The sequence below is a fragment of the Corapipo altera genome, unplaced genomic scaffold, assembly GCF_003945725.1.
Source record: "Corapipo altera isolate COAL_440 unplaced genomic scaffold, ASM394572v1 70, whole genome shotgun sequence".
Classification (NCBI taxonomy): domain Eukaryota; kingdom Metazoa; phylum Chordata; class Aves; order Passeriformes; family Pipridae; genus Corapipo; species Corapipo altera.
Window position 1 is genome coordinate 865,209 of NW_020884911.1, and position 21,747 is coordinate 886,955.

At 50.9% G+C, this 21,747-nt stretch overlaps 2 protein-coding genes across 6 annotated transcripts; one reads left to right on the forward strand and one right to left on the reverse strand.

Moving 5' to 3' along the window:
* The first annotated feature begins 291 nt into the window (after window positions 1–291).
* Window positions 292–14,896, forward strand: LOC113952116. Of its 5 annotated transcripts, none has more exons than XR_003529401.1 (9): window positions 292–418; window positions 552–767; window positions 1,184–1,367; window positions 1,508–4,699; window positions 5,192–5,434; window positions 5,701–5,873; window positions 6,117–6,234; window positions 7,062–7,451; window positions 14,658–14,896. XR_003529401.1 is itself a non-coding variant. In XM_027653836.1 (8 exons), exons 1-8 carry the CDS (start codon window positions 309–311, stop codon window positions 7,320–7,322), a joined length of 4,497 nt encoding a protein of 1,498 aa, XP_027509637.1. In that variant the 5' UTR covers window positions 292–308; the 3' UTR covers window positions 7,323–9,287. The 5 variants fall into 5 exon arrangements, 3 of the variants coding, with proteins under 3 accessions (XP_027509637.1, XP_027509638.1, XP_027509639.1); XR_003529400.1 differs by lacking the exon at window positions 14,658–14,896 and adding an exon at window positions 7,709–9,287; XM_027653836.1 differs by lacking the exon at window positions 14,658–14,896 and having other exon boundaries at window positions 7,062–9,287.
* On the reverse strand, window positions 9,061–21,040 carry ZC3H6 (zinc finger CCCH-type containing 6). Its single transcript, XM_027653839.1, has 11 exons — window positions 18,702–21,040; window positions 18,085–18,210; window positions 17,265–17,520; window positions 16,929–17,050; window positions 16,720–16,836; window positions 15,554–15,665; window positions 14,905–15,014; window positions 14,228–14,481; window positions 12,995–13,497; window positions 12,367–12,606; window positions 9,061–11,509 (listed from the first exon to the last, which is right to left on the reverse strand). Exons 1-11 carry the CDS (start codon window positions 18,936–18,938, stop codon window positions 10,011–10,013), a joined length of 3,576 nt encoding a protein of 1,191 aa, XP_027509640.1. The 5' UTR covers window positions 18,939–21,040; the 3' UTR covers window positions 9,061–10,010.
* Between the last annotated feature and the right edge of the window lie 707 nt (window positions 21,041–21,747).

Sequence of the window (21,747 nt, forward strand, 5' to 3'; positions counted from 1 at the left end):
GGAAAAAGGCAGGAGAAGGGGCAGAAAACCGGCCTCGCTCGCACCTGTGTCCTGCCCCCGCTGCCTGAGCACAGGGGGCTGATCAGCAACGTCCCTGCACGGGGAAAACCGGGACATTCCTGCCCGATCCTTCCCTGGGATGATGAATTCCATATCCCCGAGCAGCCCCTCGGGACTACAACTCCCGGCGTGCCCCGCGCCCGCGCGCCGCGATGACATCATTACGCCGCCGCCGCCGTCTCCATGGCGACGCTGTCGCGTCCCGGTGGCCGCTCCCACGGGAACGTCCCGGCCCGGGAACACCGGGAATGGCCCTGGGGATGGAAGACCCTGCGATCCCCCCGTCCCCGCTGCCCCGGGAACACCCTGCGATCCCCCGGGAAAGGGAATCCCGGCGGCAGTGTCCCAGGAAATGCAGGTGACTGACTGTTTTAGGGCTGGGAGAAACTCCCAAGCCAGGAGCTGCCATCCACATCCAAGCTTGCTGGCAAAACCGGTAGCTAGTCCACACCGGCTCCCAAATAATCCCAGGTTTTGTTTCCCTTTTCCAGGCAGGATAACATGGAGCCTTTTCCTCTCTCCGAGCTCGGGCTCCCGGCAGAAAACAAAGCTATCCAGGGAATCCTCTGCCCCATGGCTGTGGAGCTCTGCCACCTCCTCCTGGCCCTGGAACGGGAAGATGGGATTTGTGAGGCTTTTCCCAATTTAGGGGAGAAGGCAGAAAAACTGGCCAAAGCCCTGGAAGAACTCGCTGCTGTGGCAGGAAGGTGAGCTGGATGGGAGGCTCGGGGGGATGGGAGTCTCCCGGGTGGATTTGGGGGCTGGGAAGAGATGGAAAAGCTGGCAGGAAGCCTGCATCCTCGGGGAGAGGTAGGATCGGGAATGGGGAATAGAACTGGGAAGGAAAAGCAGGGATATGTGCTTGGAAGGGACACGGTAAAGCAACACCTCAGCAAACCACGCTTAAGATAAACACATCCCAAAGGAACATCCTGTGGATTTAAGGAATGTTTTGGCAAATCCAGAGTCCAAACCCACAGATCCTGGCAGACAACACCCACCTTCCCAAGGCAGATCCCACAGATCCCAGCCAGCCCTGGTGTGGGGAATGGCTGAGATAACGCTTCCCATCCCTGCCGCTTCCCAGCCCACCGGAGTGCTGAGCCCAACCCTCCCATTCCAGGCTGGCCCGGGAGTCCAGCGGGGAGGGGACCACGGAGGAGATGTGTCCCATGGCCAAATCCCTGGAGCAGGCTGGGAGGGATGTGCTCCTGGCAACGCTCCGGCTCCAGGAGCATCCGGAGAGCCCTCGGCTCCGGGAGCACCTGGCAGCGGCCGCCAGGAGAGTCCTCACGGAGACAGCGAAGGTGAGCGGGAAGGTGGGAAGGGATGCCAGCTGGGGAAGCTCCAGCAGATCTGTGGAGCAAACCGCACCTTCCCCCCTCCTCCCAGGATGAAACAGGGATGGGAATTCCTGACTGGATTTTGTGCCTCGTTCCCTGGTTAGGTCCTTCGGCTGGAAGAGGCCTCAGGGATGAGGCGGATCACCCGGGCAGCCGGCCGGCTCCTGGAGCGCCTGCGTGTGCTGCGGGATGCCCGGGACACGCTGGGGCTCCTGGCAGCATTCCAGGCCTTCTCCGAGGCCATGCTCCTGCTGAGCCGCCTGACAGCCAAGCGCCTCCAGGAACTCAGGGATGGTCCCACACGGAAGAGCTTGGCCCACACCCTGCAGCTCCTCCACCGGTGTGTCCCCCTGCTCCACGGAGCCGTCAGACATTCCAGGGATCCCCGAGCCGACCTCTCCGGAGACGACGCTTTCCAGCTGACAGAGGGGACCATCAGGGAGCTCCTCTCCATGCTCACGGAGCCCCAGGACAGGAGCGGGATCTTCTCCCAGCAGGTGAACATGCTGCTGGATCTCCTCTCCCACCCGGACAGGCTGCGCCTCTCCGAGGGCAGGCTCAGCTCCCAAGTGGAAGCGGTGGTTCTCCATGGAATGCTGCTGGCAGACTCATCCAGGCTGGATCTGCAGCTGGAGCTGGTGGAACGCTGCTGGGTCCTGCTAAGGCTGAGGAAGAGCATCTGCGGCCGCTTGAGCCGGTTGGAAGGATGTCCAGGAGAGGGCCAGGGAGAACATGGATTGGAGGAGGAATGTCACAGCATGAGGGAGGAGCTGGAAAACCTGGACCGGACTCTGCTCAGGGCCACTCTGTGCCAAATCCTCGAGGGATTCTTTGAGGAGAAGGAGCCCCTGAGGCAGTTGGTTGAAGGTGCCCTTGCTCTTGCTGGTTCTGGATGTTTTCCAGCAGGACCAGGAGGAATTCTAAGGAAGCTCCAGCCCCTCACCGCCGCCCTCTTCGCTCAGGCCCAGCAGATGCTCCGAGCGGCCGAGCTGGTTCTGGCCCGGTGCACCAAATCCCAAACTGCCAGGGAAATCCGGGAGTGGCTGGAGCACCTGCAGAGCCTCCTGGGCAGCCTCCCTTCCCTGCTCCTGGAAAGGAGTGGGAACACCGCAGAGCAGCTCCAGGCCCTGTGCCACGCCTGGGCCAGAGCCACCGGCAGCCTCCTGCGCTGCTTCGAGGAGACGGTCGGCACACGGGAATTCCTGGAGCTGTCCATCCTGGAGATGGCCAAGCACAGGGAATGGTGCGAGGCAGCACTGGGACGCTGGGATCCCGAGGGATTCTCCTGGCACGCCGCTCGCCTCACCGGCTGGGCACGCTGGGTGGTTGGAGCCACTACCCGGCACGTGGACAGGGCCACAGATCCCATCTTCAGGAATGGCCTGCTGGTGTGGGTGGAGCAACTGGCCAATTCCATCCTGGAGCTGAGGGCAGTGCCAGCCCAGTGCCTCCAATCCCGGGATGCCTTTTCCCAGGCAGCCAGCTGCCTGATGGACGCTGCGCTCCGTGTCCAAGCCGGGCTGGATGGGTCCAACCACCCGGATATCCTCAGCCCGCTCCGGGAGCGAGTGCGGAGCACCGAGGTGGCAAAGGGGCTGGAGCTCAGCCCGTCCCACGCTGGGATACAAACCAGTATGGATGAGGCCACATTCCACGGAGACATCCCAAGCCCTCCATCTTCGCCACCAGGCACCTTCCACCCGGATGTTCCGTGGGAAGGGGGTGCACACCCTGCCATCACGGCTCTCCTGGCAGCATCCCGAGCCCGGGACACGGCCGCTGTCAGTGCCGCTGGCTCTGCCTTGCTGGAGCTTTCCAAGGGCTGTGTGGATGCAGCACAGGAAGCACTGCCCGTGGCCAAGCCCCCCCAGCTCCTGGTGCTGGGACAGCACCAGGACATCATGGCACTGACCCCCAGGATTATCAGCCTGGCCATGGAAACAGCCCGCAGCCAGCTCCGTGCTCCAGGCAGGCTGATCCACATGGCACTCAGGCTCTCGGGAAGGATCCGGGACACCCAGCAGTGCCTGGCAGCTGTGGCAGGCTCTTGGAATAGTCTGTCCCAGCAAGTGCTTGGGTTTATCTCGTCAGGTGACTTTCCAAGAGGGAAGCAGGCTTTGGATGAGGCCATGCTGGCTTTAGCAGGAGCAGTGCAGTTGGCAGGAGACATTGCAAGCACAGCCTGTAGTAAGGAAAATCCCGTTCCCTCCCAAGTTTGGGATAGCTTTCTGCAGGTCCAAGCCAAGTTTTCCCGTGCTCAGCTGAACACCAAAGTGTTCCTGGAGAAGGCAGAATCCTTCGGGGGCTCCTGTGGGATGGAAAAGGCCATGCTGGAGCTGCACGGTGTCCGGTGGGCTGTGGGCATGTGCATCCTGCTGCACGCCATGGATCGCTTCATGGGAAGGGATGTGCTGTTCCTGAGGGAGCTGAGCAGGGCCGTGAGGAACAAGGCTGGCTCACGGAGCCTCCTGGCTGCCGTGGCCGAGAATTCCCTGAGGCTGCAGGAGGCCGCCCGGCTCTCTTACCTGTCCTGTCCCAGAGACCGTGGTGCCAGGAAAATCCTGGCGCTCCGGGAGGAGATCCAGGTGCTCATGGAAGCACTGCTGGATGTCTCCAACACCCTCCTGGTCTCCCCACTGCCTTCAGCCAGCCTGTCCATCCGCTTCGAGCTCCTGCAGAGAGACGTGGCCCTCAGGGCCAGGGCGTTACTGCTCCACCTGGAGAGGGTCAACACGGAGCAGCTGCACGTCATCCAGGACGTGGTTGGAGCAGCCCTGCCCGGCCTCTCCCACGAGGAGAGGGACAGGAGCAAGGAGGCCTTTGAGGAGAAGGCGAGTCGGCTCATGGCTGACGTCCAGTGGGTCAGGAACACCCTCCGGGACGCTCTGGAGGCCGGAGCTCAACTGCCACCGCGGGACAACCCGCTCTCCACGGCGGAGCACCTCCTGCTCCTCACGGCCCACGCTGTGGGCAGCGCCCGACGGAGCCTCCGGAGCCACTGGGACATGGGGGATGCCCACCTGGACACCTGGGATCCCCAGGACACAGGGGATGCCCACCTGGACAGCGTGGTGTGGTACTGGTCAGCCCAGGCCCACTATCTCCTCACACAGCTCCAGGCCACCCACGGCATTGGCACGGACCTCCTGCGGCGCATCACAGAATGCCTGCAGCGGGACTGGGCATTCCCAGGACAATCCCAGCTCTGCCCAGCCCCACAGCCCACTGAGGCAGCGGGAAGTCGCCCACTCGGGAGCAGAGCAGGGAGCGGAGCTCCACAGGAAGCAGGTGAAATGGTACAGTAGCTCTTTTTCCCTGTCAGCTCTTCCTGCAGGGTGATGGTCTGTCACTCCTGGTGCTCCCAGCATGGAGTGGGAATGTGAGGGATGCTGGCAGGGGCTCTGGAGGCCAGCGCTCTGACCCTGGGTAGCTCAGGTTGCTGGCAGCCCCGGAGTCCCGATATCCGATCGGCATCAGGAAACCCATCCCAAACTCTGCCATTCCAGAGGGGCAGGGGCTGTACCACTCTCCCTCTGGGAATACCAGCAACTCCACTCCCACAGCAAACACTGCTGGGTGTTGGGAGCTGGGAAAGGCTTTGGCACATGACCCAGGTCCCTCAGGAGAACTGTTTTAACTGTGCACTGTCAGCTCACGTGACAGCTGCTCCCATTTGGAGCTGGCTCCAGGGGCTTTGGATCTGGGAAGAAGGGCTGGTGGGGAGTTGGAACAGATGCAGCAGGGCCCCCGCCTCTCCCACCAACTTCACTCACCAAAATCTGTTTCAGAACCAGGCAGGTGGAGGAGGCCGCTCGGCACCACTGTGTCCACACACTCCGGACCTGGAATCTGTTCCATTATTGTCTGGACAGCAGCGGGATGGCCCTTCCAGCACCTCCCCTGCAAAGCACAAGAGAGGAAACTGTGACACACAGCAGGGCGGCCCCAGCAAGGTGTCCCAGGTCATCCAGGACATGGCAATGAGGATGCTCCACATGGCTCAGTTCCTGAGGAAGAAGGGCCCCATCGCGGTACGCAGCATTCCACCCCTCCACTTCTCCCTCAGGATCACAAAGCCCATCCCAAATCCCTGTGTCACCCCATTCTCGGGAGAGAGGCACCAGCTCTACTTATGCAAAATACTCAAAATTCCTTCCTCTTGGTTAGCTGTGAGCTTGGCATCCCATCCTTTCCTCGTTCCAGGATGCATCCAGGCCTCACGTATCCTTCCCTGTCCTGCAGGAAAAGCTTTTTCCTCCTTCCCTCCCCAATCCCATTGATTTTTATCCCGTTTTAGAGCAAGGAGCAGTTTGTTGCCTGTGCCAGGCAAATCGCTTCCGACGGGCAGGTGGTTGTCAGATTTGGGCACATCCTTGCCAAGCAGTGCCCGGACCAGAGATGCTCCACGGAGCTGCTCCGCGCCTCTGAGCACACCCACACCCTCAGCAGCCAGCTCACCATCGTGGCCAGGTGAGCTGCCAGGCCCAGAGATCACCTCTCCCAAGGTCATCCCAAGATCCTAGAGAAGGAATGTGCGTGGTGGCCCCCGGAGGTCCCCTGTGGGCGGTGGGAGTTCAGACGCCATTTGGAGGGTTCCCTCTCCTGCCCGGGTTTCCCTACTCGGATGGCACAGGGGATGAGCCGGGTTTGGAGTAATGACGCTGTGGGATGCCTGATGCCCTTCCAGTAAAACCCTCTGGAATGTGTTTTCAGGGTGAAAGCAGTGACTGGGGAGAGCAAGGCCTCCTCGGAGCTGCTCCTGAGCAACGCGCAGAACCTGGTGCGAGCGGTGCGGCACCTCCTGGGCGCGGCCGAGGCGGCCTCTGTCAAAGTGAGTGAGCCTTGGGATCAGCCACGGGATCAGGGAATGCTTGGGGGGAGGGGGAAGGGTTGCTCCAAGCCCTGGGGTGCTGTGGGACTCCAGCTGGAGCAAACATTCCTCCTGGGATGTTTTTATTCCGTGCCTTTCTGTCTCGTTTCCAAAGCCCACCTTACATCCTTCCCATGTATTGTTCCTGGAGTCACCTTTAGCTGGAAATAGTCCCTGCCAATCCCCTTTATTCCCAAAAGCCAAGCTCCCACGAGCTTTCCATGCAGCTGCCATCAACAGCCAACTGATCCAACTGGAAACAGTCTGTGGGAGCAGATTTTACCTGAAAACACTTGGAAAACGAGTGCAACTACCACCAGACTCTCCTGAGGCAGCATTTCTAGCTGAGTCCCATCCTCCTCTACAAAACTTTTTCTGGGATCAGCCTGTCTTTCTGAAGGAGGCAGTTTTTTAAAATCCCATTCACTGTATAATCAGCCCCAAGGGTGACAAAGCTCCTCCTGTGTTAATTAATTGCCCAAACTTAAAACTTCCTATATTTGTCCATTTTTCACTTTGCTGATTCCGGCCTGGATTAATCAATTAATTAATCTTGGCTGTCTAGATTCCAAAGTCCTTTCTGACCTGGAAATCTCCCTTTGGAAATTTCCCTGCTTCTCAAGAAACTGCACTCCTTTTCTCTCCCTGTAAGCAAGCACCTTTTTGAGCATTTTTAAGCATTGTGAGCATTAAAGAGGTAGAAATCCCACATGGATCAGCTCACATCCAGGCTTTCCTGTCATTCAGGATGTACAGGGATATTTAAAGCAATTATTTTGTCCAAACAGGGTTTGGGACAACCCTCACCTGACCCTGAAGCAGAAGAAGTTGCTGCTTTTTGCCTGCAGTGGAAGAAAAACCTGTCGTGGCACAGAGCCAAGGAGGCTTTAAATTCCAGCAGGGATGAGTTAGGGCTCCGCAAGACTCGGGAAGCAAAGGCGGAGCCCACCCTGGTGGCTGTGGTGCAAGAACCACCCCCTCAGACCAGGAATATCCCAAAGCATCCCAGTCCTAGGAAGGGACACACAGCTATGGACAGACACCTGTAAAACCAGGGAGGGGCTTCTCATCCTGATGACGGTTGGAGTATTTGCAAGATGAAGGATTCGTGTTGGAGCGTTCCCATTGTGGCAGGAAAATCTTGGAAGAGGCTCCGTGGGGAGGCCAGGAATGTTCTGGTGAGTGTTTTACCCACAGGGCAGCAAACACCAGGTGGTGACACAGGCTGGACAGGGCTTGGAGCAACCTGCTCCAGTGGGAGGTGTCCCTGCCCACGGCAGGGGTGGGATGGGATGAGTTTAAGGTCCCTTCCCACCCAAACCATTCCAGGATTTTATGATCCAGAGTTGCTCAGTCTTTCTGCACTGCAGAGAGCGGACAAGGTCACAGATCACATATCCAGGGATACATTTTTATTGTGTCCCTGATCCTGCAGATTTCCTCCCAAAACCCCCCTCAGCCCCAGGATTTTTCTCCTACCAAGTAAAACGTTCAGTCCCCACCACCACCCACCTCAGAGCTTCCAGAGGATCCCAGACTGGTGACACTGGCTGCTCCTGCATCTCTGGCTCTCCACATCCATCCTTCACAGCCTCAGGGGATGGAGCTGCGGGTGTCCCACGGAAACGCTGATCCATGCCGGAATACCGCGCGTGCAGGAGGGCTGGAAAGAAGCCTTCCCTGCGGAATTCACAATCCAACACCACAGCAGATCACAACTGGCAGGATGCACAGCCCATTCCAACCCACCTCGGTGTCCCCACCTGCCTCTCCACCATGTTCCCCGCAGCAGGAATTCTGTTACCTGTGCGGTGGCAAGGAATCTCCTCCGTGTTCCAAGGGAGAGGCACACCGGAGAGTCTGGGAAACAATCTGCAACGGATAAAGCAGGGAGCAGGGGTGGATGGAGGAGCAGAGCAGCCACAGAGGTGCTGGGAGGGTCCACGGGGACCTGTGGGGTTGGGGGAGAGGAAGGAAGGGAGGAAGGCAGGAAGGAAGGAGTGAGTTACAGAGTTACCCAGGCTGAGAGGACTCGCTGGCCTTTGTATCCACATCCTATTTCCACACCATTTTTCCCTGCTGGCTTGGGTTTTTTTTTTGAGGAAAACCTTGACCAGCCACGCTTGTCACTACAGGAAGATGTAATTACGCAGAACTAATGGATTACTCCAAAATAACAACCAGGTTCCATGTCCCTTACCCAGTTTTCCTATCCAGAAGACCATAAAATTAATGGAATTTACGCTCTGGGAAATCAGGGAGGCAAATCGAAACCGCAATTGCCTTTGGAGACGTCTCCTCTGCCATGAAGGAATTACCAGCTTCCCTTGGTTCATCCCTGCAAGAAACCAAAACCTCAGAGTCTGGGATGAACTCAATTGTCCCAGTGGAAGCATCGCTTGGGCCAGCAAAGAAAGAAGAGGAAAAAGGTGCACCAAGGAAGAGACTTAATGCAAAGAAACGTTCCAAAGGGGCGGGAAGCAGGTGGTGGTGATGGAGCAGCCGGCAAGTTTTTATTGGAAAGGCAGCTGGGCTAGGAATGACTACATTTCCTCAGGAGAAAAAGCAACCCAAAAGGCAGGACAGGAGGCTTGGAGGACATTTGTGTTCCCCCGTGGAAATTAAAGACATGCGGGACGTTTTGCAGCGGAAAGTGGCAACTCTCTCCAAGAGGGGCCTTGGAACCAGGTACGTGGTTAAGTTAAGAACCCACCAACCATCCCACTGCGCTATCCCACGGCGTTATCCCACTCATTCCCAGCGTCCCCACGGAGTCACCACCAGGGATTAACGGTACCCTTTTTAATTGTTTTGTTAAAAATGTCGCCGAGACACCATGAATACAAGTACTGCGGTTACAGCCATACAAAAAAAGCAATACAAATTAAGCAGCTGAATACAAAAATACGTTGAAATACATGAACACCACAATGGAACTCGGAGCACTAAATCCCAATCGTGTAGGTGTGGAAAAGAAATTAAATAAAAACCTTTTTCTTTCTTCTCGTATTAGACAACGTAGTTCTCTCCACTTTGAACAGTTACTTCTCCTAGTTATGTACTTCACAATTTTTTTTTTTCTATGTACAGCATAGAATAAAATACTTTGAAAAGATATGACTTTTTTTTTTTTTCATCCTCAATATGCGATAAGAGTCTCTTTTACACTAATATTGACTGCAGGAATAAAAACTGTCCGTGTCTTACATCAACGCGTCGGAAAAGGAGGAGCGACGGTTTCCTCGGAATTCATTTACGCAGGTTTTCCATCGGTTCGGGGGTTTGGCAGTCCTGGAACGGCGTCCCTCCCGGGAATTAATGTACATAATATTGCTTGGATCTATACAAATGTGGCAATCGGATCTAAGTGGTGGTTGGGAAGAGGCAGCTCACACATATACAGCTCTGGGGATTTTTCCATGACTTATTTACAATGAAAGTGCTTTTCTCAGCTCTAACACGATCCGGGGGGGGGATTGGTTTCCTTTCTACAGGTCAATTATTAGTCTCCCTGAAATTGGAAAAAAAAAAAAAAAAGAAAAAAGGATTCTCTAGAAAATACCACAGCTTTGCAAACACTCGAGCGCACTGGAGAACTGCGTGTGGTTTGGGATTAGCAGCTGAAAAGTGGTGGGAATTATAATTTAAAAATAAATAAAGCCAAAAGAGGTAACCCAGGTACAAAACAGCAGAGAACTGCAATATCCACAACGGTAAAAAGGCTCCAAAGCCATCTGCTAACAAAACGGGGAAGCGGTTGGATCGAAAGTCTTGAAAACATCTTTCAAGGATTTATCATCCGACTCCCCGTTGGGATCGTTCTCCGGGGTCTGCGTTACCTGTCCGGGCTGCCTCACCTGCCTGGGGTCGCTGTACTGCGGCCTGATTAATCCCGACAAAGCCTGGATCGGGAGATTATGCACGGCAGGAGCAGCGCTGGAGTGTTTAGCCTGAGATTTACTGGTGCTGTTCGCTTTGTCTGAAGCGGCCTCCGCTGATCCTTCCGTGGTTTTTTCCGCGTTGGAGGCGGCTTTCTGCAGGGACGCGTCTTCCGCGAGGCTGGGCTCGCTTTTACTGGAATTTTTCAAAATGCTTTTTTTCTGGTTCTCTCCGTTCTCTCCCGAACCGGCTGGCGCCGTGTCCGAGGCGGAGCCGTGATCCCTGGGATCGTACAAACTGATCCCGCTCAGGATGGAGCCGGGCGTTCCCAGCCTGACGCCGCTGGACGACAGTTTGGGCGCGTACGGAGGCAGAGCGTCGGGGTCGGGTTTCGGAGCCGCGGCTTCCGAGGGCTGGGATGAGCTGGCGGCAGCTCTGGCGAGCCGGGGGTCAAACTTGGGAGGGTGGGAATCCTTCCCGACTCCGTGGTGCGCGTCTGCGCTCGACAGTCTGTGGAGTCTGGGATCCACGTTCTTTTGCAAGCGGGGATCCCCCAGTTTGCTGGAGCTACTGGCGTGGGAATCCGCAGCCGGATCCAAGTAGCCGCTCCGGCCCGCGAGGCTGTTCTTGGCCTTGGCAGCGAGCCGGGGGTCGGCCGGCATCGCGTTCGGATGCGGATCGTTCTTCAGATTCCGCAGTTTGTTCAGTCTCTGGTCGGCAATGAGCGGAGGAAGAGGTAAATTGATGGAGGAGACGGGGTCGGGCTTAGGCAAAGGGATTGGGAGCAAGTCCTCGGGGGCCCAGACGATGTGCTTGGCAAAGTTGGGTTTCATCAGGGTCACATCCATCTTGATGTGGCTGAACTGCCGGAGCTGGGAGCGGGGATCCCTTAACGTGACGCCAGGCAAAGGTTCCAAGGGAATGAGGAAGGCCCGTTCCCTCAGCTCTCTTTCCGAGTCCTCCTCGTCGTCGTCCATCCCTTTCTGCTTGACTTTGACTCCGGTGTGCGCGTGGTGCAAATCCAGCTTGGCCGCCCCGAGGGAGGAGCCGGCGTGGCCCTCGCTCACCTTGTGCATCCGCGGATCGCGGGCCAGCCGGGGGTCCAAGGATGCCGAATCGGAGGGTTTCCTGGGATTGGGCCTTGGAGAGGCCCGAAGTCTCGGGTCAGCAGTCTGAGGCCCCATACCTTTGTCCTTGGCCAGCCTGGGATCCGTAGGAATTCCCAGCATGTGCTGCTCCGTGGAATGTTGCTGCCGATTCCTGAAGTTTTCGCTTTGTTTCTTTAAGGTTTTGAGGATCGATTTAACACTGCTCCCCTCTTCCTCCTCACTACTGGAATACCAGTTGACATTGTCATCTAGAAACCAAAGAAATTCCAAAGAATTTCGATTATTCAAGCAATTAATCCCCAGAGAATCCGACACATTTACTCCACAGTGGGAAACTTCTCAGTGAAATCAAGCTGAAAAGATCTGACATTAAATCATAACTCCCTGTGTTATAAAAACAGTATCTAAAATGACAAAACTCCATCTAATCAAAGAACTGACATATCAAAAAATCCTGGAGGTAGTGGAGATACTCCCAAGCTCTGCCATGTTCTCTCTCCATATCCATCAATATTTGGGAAAATAACCTGCTTCCAAACAAGTCTAACAGTACTGGTGAAAAAACCTCACATCTAAACTCTGAGTCTTGATGGGAGAATGAAAAGTGAAATGGCCCCTTAAAATCTGCTGCCTTACTATAATCCAAATCCCAAGGTTTGGGGGAGAAATCAAGCTTCAGGATGGGAAGAAATAAGAATATTTAATTTTAAAGGATATCACAGAGGAAAAAATACTGCTCTAGAAAAAAAGATCAAGAGGTGCAACTGAAAAACCAGGATCTAGGATGGACCTGCATTCCTGGCAGTGAGAAACCTTTCTGGTTCAATCAGGGATTTTCAGAAGTAATTATCAACCACAGAACCTTTTAAAAGTGCCAACTAGATCCATAAATTATCCACGGATCTTTTTACTTGGAGCTAGGATGAAGCAACTAAGACTGTACTAAAATCCCAGAAGAAGCTGGGAAGAAGAGCTGAAAATACTGAGTGGCTGCTTGTGCATCCCCAGTAACGTGAGCGGTGACACAAATCAGTGTCAGCAAATTCATTCCCGGCTAATTCCCAGCCAAGAACCGGGTCGAGAATTCCGACAAAATCCTCCTCACCTTCGTCTTTGCTCATGGCCCTCTGGCCCTGGCTGCTGGCAGAGTCTCCATCCCGTTGGTGCTTCTGGCTGAGCCTGGCATACAGGGCCTTCTGCATGGCGGGCAGGAAATCGGGCACGTTGAGGGCCTGGTTGTGGCCCATGTGGCTGCCCATGCATTCCGACTCGCTCCCGCCCGCGTGCGACTCCTGAGCCATGAGGTGAGCCTGGTGGTCTGGGAACTCTCCGTGCCATGTTCCATCTGCAGGAGAACAAAGCTCCGGTTAGCACCTATCCCAGAGAAGTTTTCATAGCTATAAGACATGGAATCATGGAATGGTTTTGGTTGGAAGGGACCTTAAAGGTCTAGTACCAACCCCCTGCCATGGGCAGGGACACCTTCCACTAGCCCAGGCTGCTCCAAGCCCCATCCCCTTGCACACTTCCAAGGGCAAGCCACAGCTTCCCTGGCAACCTGTGCCAATACCTCACCACCCTCACAGGGAACAATTTCTTCCCAATGTCCCATCTAAACCTAAAGCAAAACATGACTTATTCAACACAACCGGACACCCCCCGCTGAAAAAGCCGGAACACCGACGACATTCCGGGGGGTTTCTCTCCAAGCTTCTTCCAGCAGACGTGCTTACCTCCGGAATTATTGGCCGGCTGGAAGTTATGCACAGCTTGGTGGGAATAGTAGTTGTCGTAGAAGTCGGCGGGGTTCTGCATGGACTCGTATTCCCCGGGCATCTGCTGGTACTGCGGCCCCGGGGGACAGTGGTTGTCCCTGGGCATGTTCACCATGTGTCCCTGCACTCCGGGGGAATTGTAGGAGCCCCCGAGCCCCGGCGGGGTGAGGGGAGGCCCCCCCTGCTGCCCTTGCATGGGCATTCCAGTCTGGTTCTGCGGGCCCATGTACCCCGGGGGAACCCCCTGCATGGGGGGGCTCTGCGGCATTCCCGGCCCTGGGGGCCCTCCGCAGGGATGGTGGCCGGGAGAACCGGGGTGCATCGGGGGCCCGTTGTGTCCTTGGGACATGCCGGGGCCCGGCCCCGGACTCGAGCCCGGATTGTACATGTGCTGGGAATGGGGGTCGTTGCCCTGGAACGGCGGCCTCGGGGGCGACGCGCTGTTGTAGAAGGTCGGTGGCCTGGGGGAGGAGAAAATGAAAGGAATCAAATTTTGGACCTACAAAGCCCGACAGCCCACTGGCTCTCTCCTCCCCCTCCCTACTCTTACTTGTACTTATTTGACCTTAAATTGGTTAAAAATCCCAAAGGAGCACAATTGTTTTCCAAGAGAGTTATCTACACCCATTCCATGTATCACAGAATCACATGGAATCATTTAGGTTGGAAAAGACCCCTGAGATCATCAAGTCCAACCTTTGCCTAGTCACTAGGCCAGAGCACTGAGTGCCACTTCCAGTCCTTCCCTGAACACCTGCAGGGATGAGGACTCCACCACCTCCCTGGGCAGCCCCTTCCAATGCCTGACAACCCTTTCCATGAAGAAATTCCTCCTGCCCCTCCCTTGGTGGAGCTTCATCCTCTTATCCTGAATGACAACGGATTTTGGCTGGAAGCACATTTTTTTCAGCATTGGCTCATCTCCATCAGTTTTCCTCAAGAAAAAGCCAGCTGCAAAAAGACTGGAGCAGGGAATGAACTGCTCCACCTGCAGATGGAGATGCCAAAGCAAGAGCCAACGGAGTGACCTTCTGGAAGGCCAAGCCTTTCCATGAAATGCATTAAATAACTCTGATATCAAGCATCTGGCAGATCCTTAACTTATCCCAGAATCCTGACAGGAACAAAGCCAATGATTAAATATTAAATGAGAAATATTCAGAGAGTTCTACCCAGAACTCCAACACCTACTTCTTCCCAATTTTGTGGGCCAAATCCACAGTGGGCTTCACGACTATTTCAAAAAGAGACGGGATTTTCTTATAATCTCCTGAAGGATCTTGATAGTTTTCCATGTCGGACTCGGAGAAGGGATATTGCTCTGGGGGGGTTGGCAGGAGCCCGACGCCCGGAGGGGGTTTGGGAAGAGGAACTATGCCCCGCTTCCGGAGCTCCTCCAGCTCCTTCTCATCTTCGTTCTGGGGCTCCTCCTCGTTATTCAAAACCTGGAACAAAGCCACGGAGCAAACATTCCATCAGTTTCCCACTATTTGCAATTCAATTTAGTCTCGTGCCTCCCATTTAAATATTGTTATTTACATATTTAAATAAACAACCTCCCCTGGATATTGACATCCCACTCAGAGGATTTATAAACCCATTTCTGGGGGTTGTTTTGCAGGACACCCAATTCCCAGGCAGGAAGAAAACTACTCCCAGTACCCAAGAAGGGACAATTTCCCACAGGTCCACTTCCTTCAGACAGGAATTCTACGTGAGAGGAATGGAAGAAGTTGTTCTAAGATTCCCAATGTTTTTAGTGTTGGATTCACCCCCCTTTTCTGTTAAGGCCTGTTGGGCAGTGATTGGAGAGAGACAGGAAAATCCTATGTGAACCAGAGGTCAGGATTAGTGCCTGGATCCCTCACCTTATCCAGCAGCTCCTTTGTTTCAGCAGTCAGGGGAGCGTGAGAGAATTTGCACTTATCTCCTTGATAGCACTTGGCTCCTGTGTGGTAGAACTTGCAGGGGAATTCATGTAATTCAGGGAGTTAAGGATTCCTAACAGTTTGGGAAGGTTAGAAAATCCAGCTGGCAGCTATCCTTCAATTCTTCACCAGGAATTCATCTTTCCAATGCCACACGTTATGAAATTTGGAAGTTAAAAATCAACTTACCTCTTACTCCCACTTTAAATTCTCCTAATAATTACATTTCTGTGGCCTTTGGATTTCATTTTAAAGTTGTGATTAAAAAGGGGAAGGAAAGCACAAGAACAACAATAATCAGGAACAGATCAGAGGTTAAAAAATATGTGGGTAAATATATCTGAACTTCAAGGAGTTTTATCTTTAAAAATGTTAAAAACGCTTAAAATTGACACAACCCCAGATTTTATACTTATTTTTTCCTCTTAACTAGTTAAGAAAAAAAATCATCTGTAACAAATCTACCATTTTTGGTAGAGTCTCTTAAGGAAAGAAAGAGCCACCCTTAAAAATCACTTACACCAAAATAAACAGAAATAAACAGCAATATAAAGTTCCTGATGAATTTCCAAGTGTTTTCAAAGGATATTGTGCAAATAAATGCAGTTCTCTCCTTTGGTGCAGTAACCCTGGATGTAAAACTTGCAGATTTCCTTTTTCTTTTCAATCTCTGCGTCGTGATCAAATTTACACTGTTCCCCCTATAAATAAATCAAAAAACAAGGAAAAGCCATTAGTGAAATGCTGAATAATTTCATTTCACACTGAAAGAAGAACATCCTCCTCAGCTCCTCAGCTGAAACTTTTTATCTTGACTAACACTGACTTATAATCACATCCCTAAAAAGTGTGAATAGGAGAAAATTCCTGGATTGGATTTCAAAGGAATATTCAGACTGGTGACAGAAAACAAGCTGCTCTTACAGTCTCAGGTCTTTTCTCTGCCTCCACCTTGGAATTTGCATTAAAAAAGGCACTGAAGCCAATATTTTCCTGAATTATTTTCCATACATCCTGTTACCCATTCGGATTATTTTGCTGGGCAGGGGGTTTGTGGATCTTTTTAGCATTTATTTTCATGAACAAGACACCAAGTGCTCTTTCAGCCCCTTTTAAAACTGAAGGTGGCAGCAAATACTCGTCTCACTGAGCCAAACATTCAAAGGCAGCAAGAAATACGATATTTCCAATAATTTTGGTCTTTATTTTGACCATTTGAGAAACAAACATAAAATATTCCACTTCTAAGTCCTGAGGAACCAAAGAAAAGTGAGTCACTCACTGAAGAAGCATCCAGTGGTTTAAGGGTGTGTTTTATAACAACCCCACTTTTTAGAGAGAGAAATCACTTGGAAATCAATGTTTCCAAATTAGCAAAGAAACAAACAACTTAATATATTCAGGAATTGTTGCCTATTTAGGTTCTAGACTTATGAGATTTATCATATGATAAAATACTTTTATTTGGTATTTACATATGATGCATTGCCAGTGTAAGTTTATGATGCTGTCACAGATGCTTTTATTGCATATATTACTGAAAATATAATACTTATAATGGAATTAATAAATTAAATAGGATCTAATAGCAGTTAAATTCAAAATGTGTAACAGAATGGGATGTTTTCCCACATGCAATTCTGCTGGATTTATCAATAAATCCTCAAAACCTCAGAAATCAAAATATTGACTTGCAACACCCAAGTTTTCTTTAAATCAGCTAAGAATGAAGTAAAAAAAGAATTTAAAATGTACCTTAATGCACCTGCCTTCAAGGAAATATTTACAGATCTGTTTGCCCTTGTGCTCCACCGTGTGCTGGTTGATGAACTCCTGGCTCATATTCACCCACTTCTTCACTGGTTTGCCATCCTGGAAAACCAAAAAATCCACCTTTTACTGGTGCTGCACAAACATTAGTTGCCACGTGGTGCACTGGGAGTAAGGGCTGTGATCCCAGGTACCTCATGGAAGCCATCAGATCCTTTATTGCCTCCTCTTCCCCTGCCACGATCTTTGCGCTTCAGCTTCTTCTGCATCCCACGCCCTCGGCCCACGTTGTAATTGTTCCCTCGCTGGGAAATGCCTGGAAAACGGGAATGACCTCTTCAGACCACGAAATTAAGGGGAAATGGTTCTCTAGTGGCATCATGGAACAAAGGAACTCTCTTTTTGCTGTTGGAAATGTAATTTCTAACCAGCCCTGGTGGCAGGGAAGCCACCCCTGGCAGTTTCCCTCATCCAGGTCCCCATCCCAGAATGATCCAGGACACAGCTGCTGCCCCCCACAATTCCCTTACCTTTCTGGATCCCTTTCATCCCCTGTTTCTTCACCGGCTCCTTTGGGAATGGAGGTCCCAAATCCCCACTGGAGGTCTCCTTAGCCTGTCTGTACTGTTTCAGCTGGTCAGCAAAATCCTCATCCTTTTCTTCCTCGTTGTAATTCCCAAAGTTTTCATCGCTGTAGTGACTGTAGTCATCATATTCCTTACTTTTGACATTTTTTTTATGCTGCATTTTCTGGGAACTCATGTAATTCCCTGACACGTGTCCATGCTGCAGGAAAGGGACTGCATTAGGAAGCAACTCCGTATTTCCAAATCCCACACTCCAAACAGCTCTAAAACCCCATTTTTGGGGCTGTTTTATTCCCAGATTTGCCCCAAGAAAGCAGCAGTAATACAAAGAAAATCAGTTATTCAGTAAAAACCACTATTTTTGATTCCCAGACTGGGAAAAAACAGGACAAACTGAGCTCCCAGGCAGCAGAATCAACTTTAGATATTGCAAAATGGCTTTTCAAGAGCTGTTTCCTCTTAGTCCCATCTGTATCCAAAACAGGCAATAAAATATTCCCTAATAATAAAGATTCCTTAATTCCTGTTGCCTCGTGGAGGAAAAATTGGTATCAAGCTTGTTTACACTACCTCACTTCTGCCACAGATCCTGCTCTCCATCTGGGAATACACCCAGGGAGATGAGAACTAGATGTGCTCCCTGAAATCCGGGAGAACGGGCACCGGGATCGAGCCAAGAATTCCCGAACCACAGCGTTTCCATTGGCATTTTTGAAATGCCACCTCGATTAAGACCTGAGAAATCCCTTGAAAAACTTCCTACCTGACTGAAGGAAGAATCATAATCCCTGTAGGAAGAGCTGCTGCTCTTCTTGTGTGGCCTTTCCGGGCGCTCCATGTCGGAGTCGTGGCTGTAGTCGGAACTGTCATCGCTGGAAGGGGAATTATGCTGGAAAAAAAAGCAAAAAGAGCTATGGAACTGCCAGGAATTTCAAGGGATCCATATGAGAACACTCTGTTTTAAAAAAAAGGACCAGCAGGTTTCATTTTCCAGGATCAAGTTTTATTAACCTCTTGCACTGAAGTTGATTAAAATCTCTATTAGCTGCGTTTTCCCAAAGAATTTTCCTGAAGAATTCACTCATCTTGCCTGAAATCTTTTCCTTCCATAAATAATCAGCACAAAAGTGAAACTGGTAAACTTCCATTTTTGCCTCTTTGTCCTAAAAACTCTCAGATCCCTGTGGTTCAGCTTCCAAGACTGCTCTCAGTGGCCAGGGCTTAACTTAAACCACTGGTTAAGATTTAAAACCAGTTTAAGTCTTAATACAAATGACACCATTTTAGTTTCCCTCTCCAGTTCCCTGGATTCTTGTCTAAACCTGGAAACCTGCAATTCCAATCAGCACCTCCAATACTTTGCTTTTTTTAATTCCTAACCTTATGCTTGTCCCGTCTTCTCCTCTTGGATTTCTTCTTTTCCTTCTCTTTTTTGCGTTTTTTCCGGGATTTCCGGTGGCCTTTCTCGGTTTTCTGTTTGTCATCCCCTTTTGTGCTGTGCTCCTTCACATCCTCATAGGCAGCATCATCTATTTCCCCGTCTTCCAGCTCTCCATCTTCTCTGTAGGAGGAAAAAAACAGCAGGACAATAAAATTCCACGTCACTATCCAGCTCATTAGCACTGGAAAATAAAAAAAAAAAAGGTTAAGAAGTTTGAAGCAACCCCAAGCTGTGATTTTTGGGATAAATGGATAAGCCAGGGAGAAGACATGACTGCTGTATGACCTCCTACGGCCTGGAATTTCTTGGAATTAACAATAAAGTGAAACTGGAGCATAAATATTCCTGAAACACCTGCAGCTATCCCAAAAAAACCCCAATTCTATTTTGACAACATCAGCTAAACTCGTTCCCTCGAGGATCAATTAAATTATCCTCCTAAAATACCCACTGGAAATGCTCTTTGGGAACAAGGTCGTTCCCATTTCCCAGTTCCCTTGGGAACTGCACTCAGAGACTTCCACTTCTGGGACACATCCAGGACTGGAATAACTTTCCAGGTAAAACACTCTCTGTAACACAATCCTTTGGATTGCGTGTCAGAGGGAAGATTACACAAGTCCTCTAATCCCTGAATTCTTTCCACAGCATCCAAGCATTTTCCAAGCACTGAACTTCCAGAATGTAAAAATTAAAAAAAAAAAAAAAAAAGGAAAAATAAGAAAAGCCACAAATTAACTGGATAAACATGACTTGGAAAGGTAATGGTCAAAAACGTATCATTTCTTGGGAAAACGGCTGTTCTTCAAGGAAAGCTTCAAGGAATTGGCAGGGCAGGAATTCTCATCTGTTTTAGAGGCTTTTATTCCCATTTAAATCCCAAACTGGAGCTGTGCACTAGGAAAGCAGGGCAGAGCCTCCCCCTCTTCCACAATCTCCAGCTACTCAGAGCTCCATGGATATGTGAGAACAACCCCAGAAAGATTCCCACTGTCCCCAGGGGATTCCTAAGGCATCTCCCAGCTGGATCAGAAGGGAACAGAACCCAGGGAGAATCAGGCTGGTGAAACCACTGAGCAGTCACACAAATCTCTGGGAAGGGAAAACCAAAATCCACAGCTCTGGGCAGGGGAAAAAAAAAAATAAAATCAACCCCCACACCTCAAATGATTCCCCCAAATTCTGGTGGTTTAACTTCATTTCTAACCTTCAGATCTGGGGTTTTAACTCCCTTTCCTTCACCTCATTCCGGGTCATTTGTAAAAATAGAATTCCTTATGCCCAAAAGAGGATTTACACCTCAAGCTCCTTAAGTCCAAGATCCAAACCCAGGATGCATTTCCTCAAATATTATGGGGATCTCGAGCCTCAAACATTCTTTAAGCCTCTAAATTTTAGGTTTGATTCAGGGCCTCGGAAAGGTCTGAGTTAAAAACAATTATATTTTGGTCTAAAATAGTGCAGGAGACCTTAAACCACCCAAGTGTTTGTGACACTGGTCCAGAACAATTTAAAGAAAAAAAAAAAACTCCCTCCCAATGCTCTCGTCGGGTTTATAAAATGATAAAGAGCTCAATAATGAAGATAATAATTATTTCAGTAATGAAATATTACTGTATGAAAACTCCACGCTTAAAATAAGACATTAGAGGGCTAAAATTCCCCAAATTTCGAGACTAGGGTGCTGCTAGGCTAAAGAAATTAGGAATTAATAAGGACAATCATTCCAAATACCACAGAAATTTAACTGGGAAAATCAAATAAAACCAGAGGGGCGGCTGGGAGCAGTAAAAAAGTGAAAGTCAGTGAACTCCAAGTGATTTTCTAAAGTTCCTGGGAAAGCTGGCACCGATTTATGTGTTTATTTGCTGGAACTGAGTTTGCCTCCAACTTCCTCCTCACCCACAGAACCAAGAAATCCTCACTAAATGCTCACCTTGCAGGAAAAACCTTCCCAAGGTCCCTGTATTTGAAGGCTCAGACCCTTCATCACCAAAATAACGTCACCAACAGGAGTTAACTACAAACATTTAAAGAATTACAAACAATTTGGCCTTTGCGAAAACAAAGACTCCGGGATTAAAACAACCTTCCAACTTGGAATATTCAAACTGTGAACAGACAGGGCTTTTTTACTGTTTCCTACTGCTCAAAAAACAGGAACAAAATCAAAGACTCTGGATTAAAACAGGATTAAAACAACCTTCCAACTTGGAATATTCACAGTGTGGCCAGACAGGGGTGTTTTTTTTTTTTTACTGAGCAACTTCTTGAGAATTCTACAGATCAGCCCTGAATTCCTGCTGCACAAAGGGATGGAACCTGCGAGGTTCCCAGTATGGGTGTTCCCTGCAGTGAACTGGTTCTACTGGTCCTGCATTTGCACACCTGATGTGACACAAAAACCTGGAGCTGGGGCTTTTCTGCAGCAAATTAAGAACTTATTCCACCAAAAATGTGATCTCCCGGGTCGTGTTTATTGTTGCTATCTGGGAATTAAAGCATTATAAAGCAACACTTATAAATCACAATTAATTAGGGTATTAGGTGGCACTTAATGGTTCTATTGCACAATTTACCAGTGTCACAACTGGCTGGACTGGTGGGAATGGCTGCTTTCCAAGCTGGAAAAACTCTGCTCCCAGCAGAACCCGGAGCCACTCAGGCTTGTCCTCGAGGAGGACCTGAGAACATGGGATATTTTCAATCCCTGAAACAGTAACAAGGCACAGCCTGACTCCTGGAACTCCCCGGCACAGCTCTGTGTCCCAGTTTGGGCAATCCCAGTGGATCCCTGGGGTGCTTAGGGCACGGCACGTGGAACATGGAGCGTGACACAACTTCCACCCTTTCCCAAGGACAAGCAGGAAGGGGAAAACAAGACCCAGCAGCTCTGGGCTCTTCCCTGAACCTGGCACTAAACCCCAGGATTGTTCTGGTCCCACTTCCCAATTCCTAACGACAAGCAGGAAGGGGAAAACAAGA

Bases quoted from the DNA above. Each gene is read 5' to 3' on its own strand.
- LOC113952116 (XM_027653836.1), top strand. From the start codon at position 309: ATGGCCCTGGGGATGGAAGACCCTGCGATCCCCCCGTCCCCGCTGCCC. The intron at 5,874-6,116 runs GTGAGCTGCCAG...ATGTGTTTTCAG, and splicing joins CAGCTCACCATCGTGGCCAG to GGTGAAAGCAGTGACTGGGG. The intron at 6,235-7,061 runs GTGAGTGAGCCT...TTGTCCAAACAG, and splicing joins CCGAGGCGGCCTCTGTCAAA to GGTTTGGGACAACCCTCACC.
- ZC3H6 (XM_027653839.1), bottom strand. From the start codon at position 18,938: ATGAGCTGGATAGTGACGTGGAATTTTATTGTCCTGCTGTTTTTTTCC. The intron at 18,211-18,701 runs GTTAGGAATTAA...TTTTTTTTCCAG, and splicing joins GAAGACGGGACAAGCATAAG to CATAATTCCCCTTCCAGCGA. The intron at 12,607-12,994 runs GTAAGCACGTCT...GTTCTCCTGCAG, and splicing joins GCCGGCCAATAATTCCGGAG to ATGGAACATGGCACGGAGAG.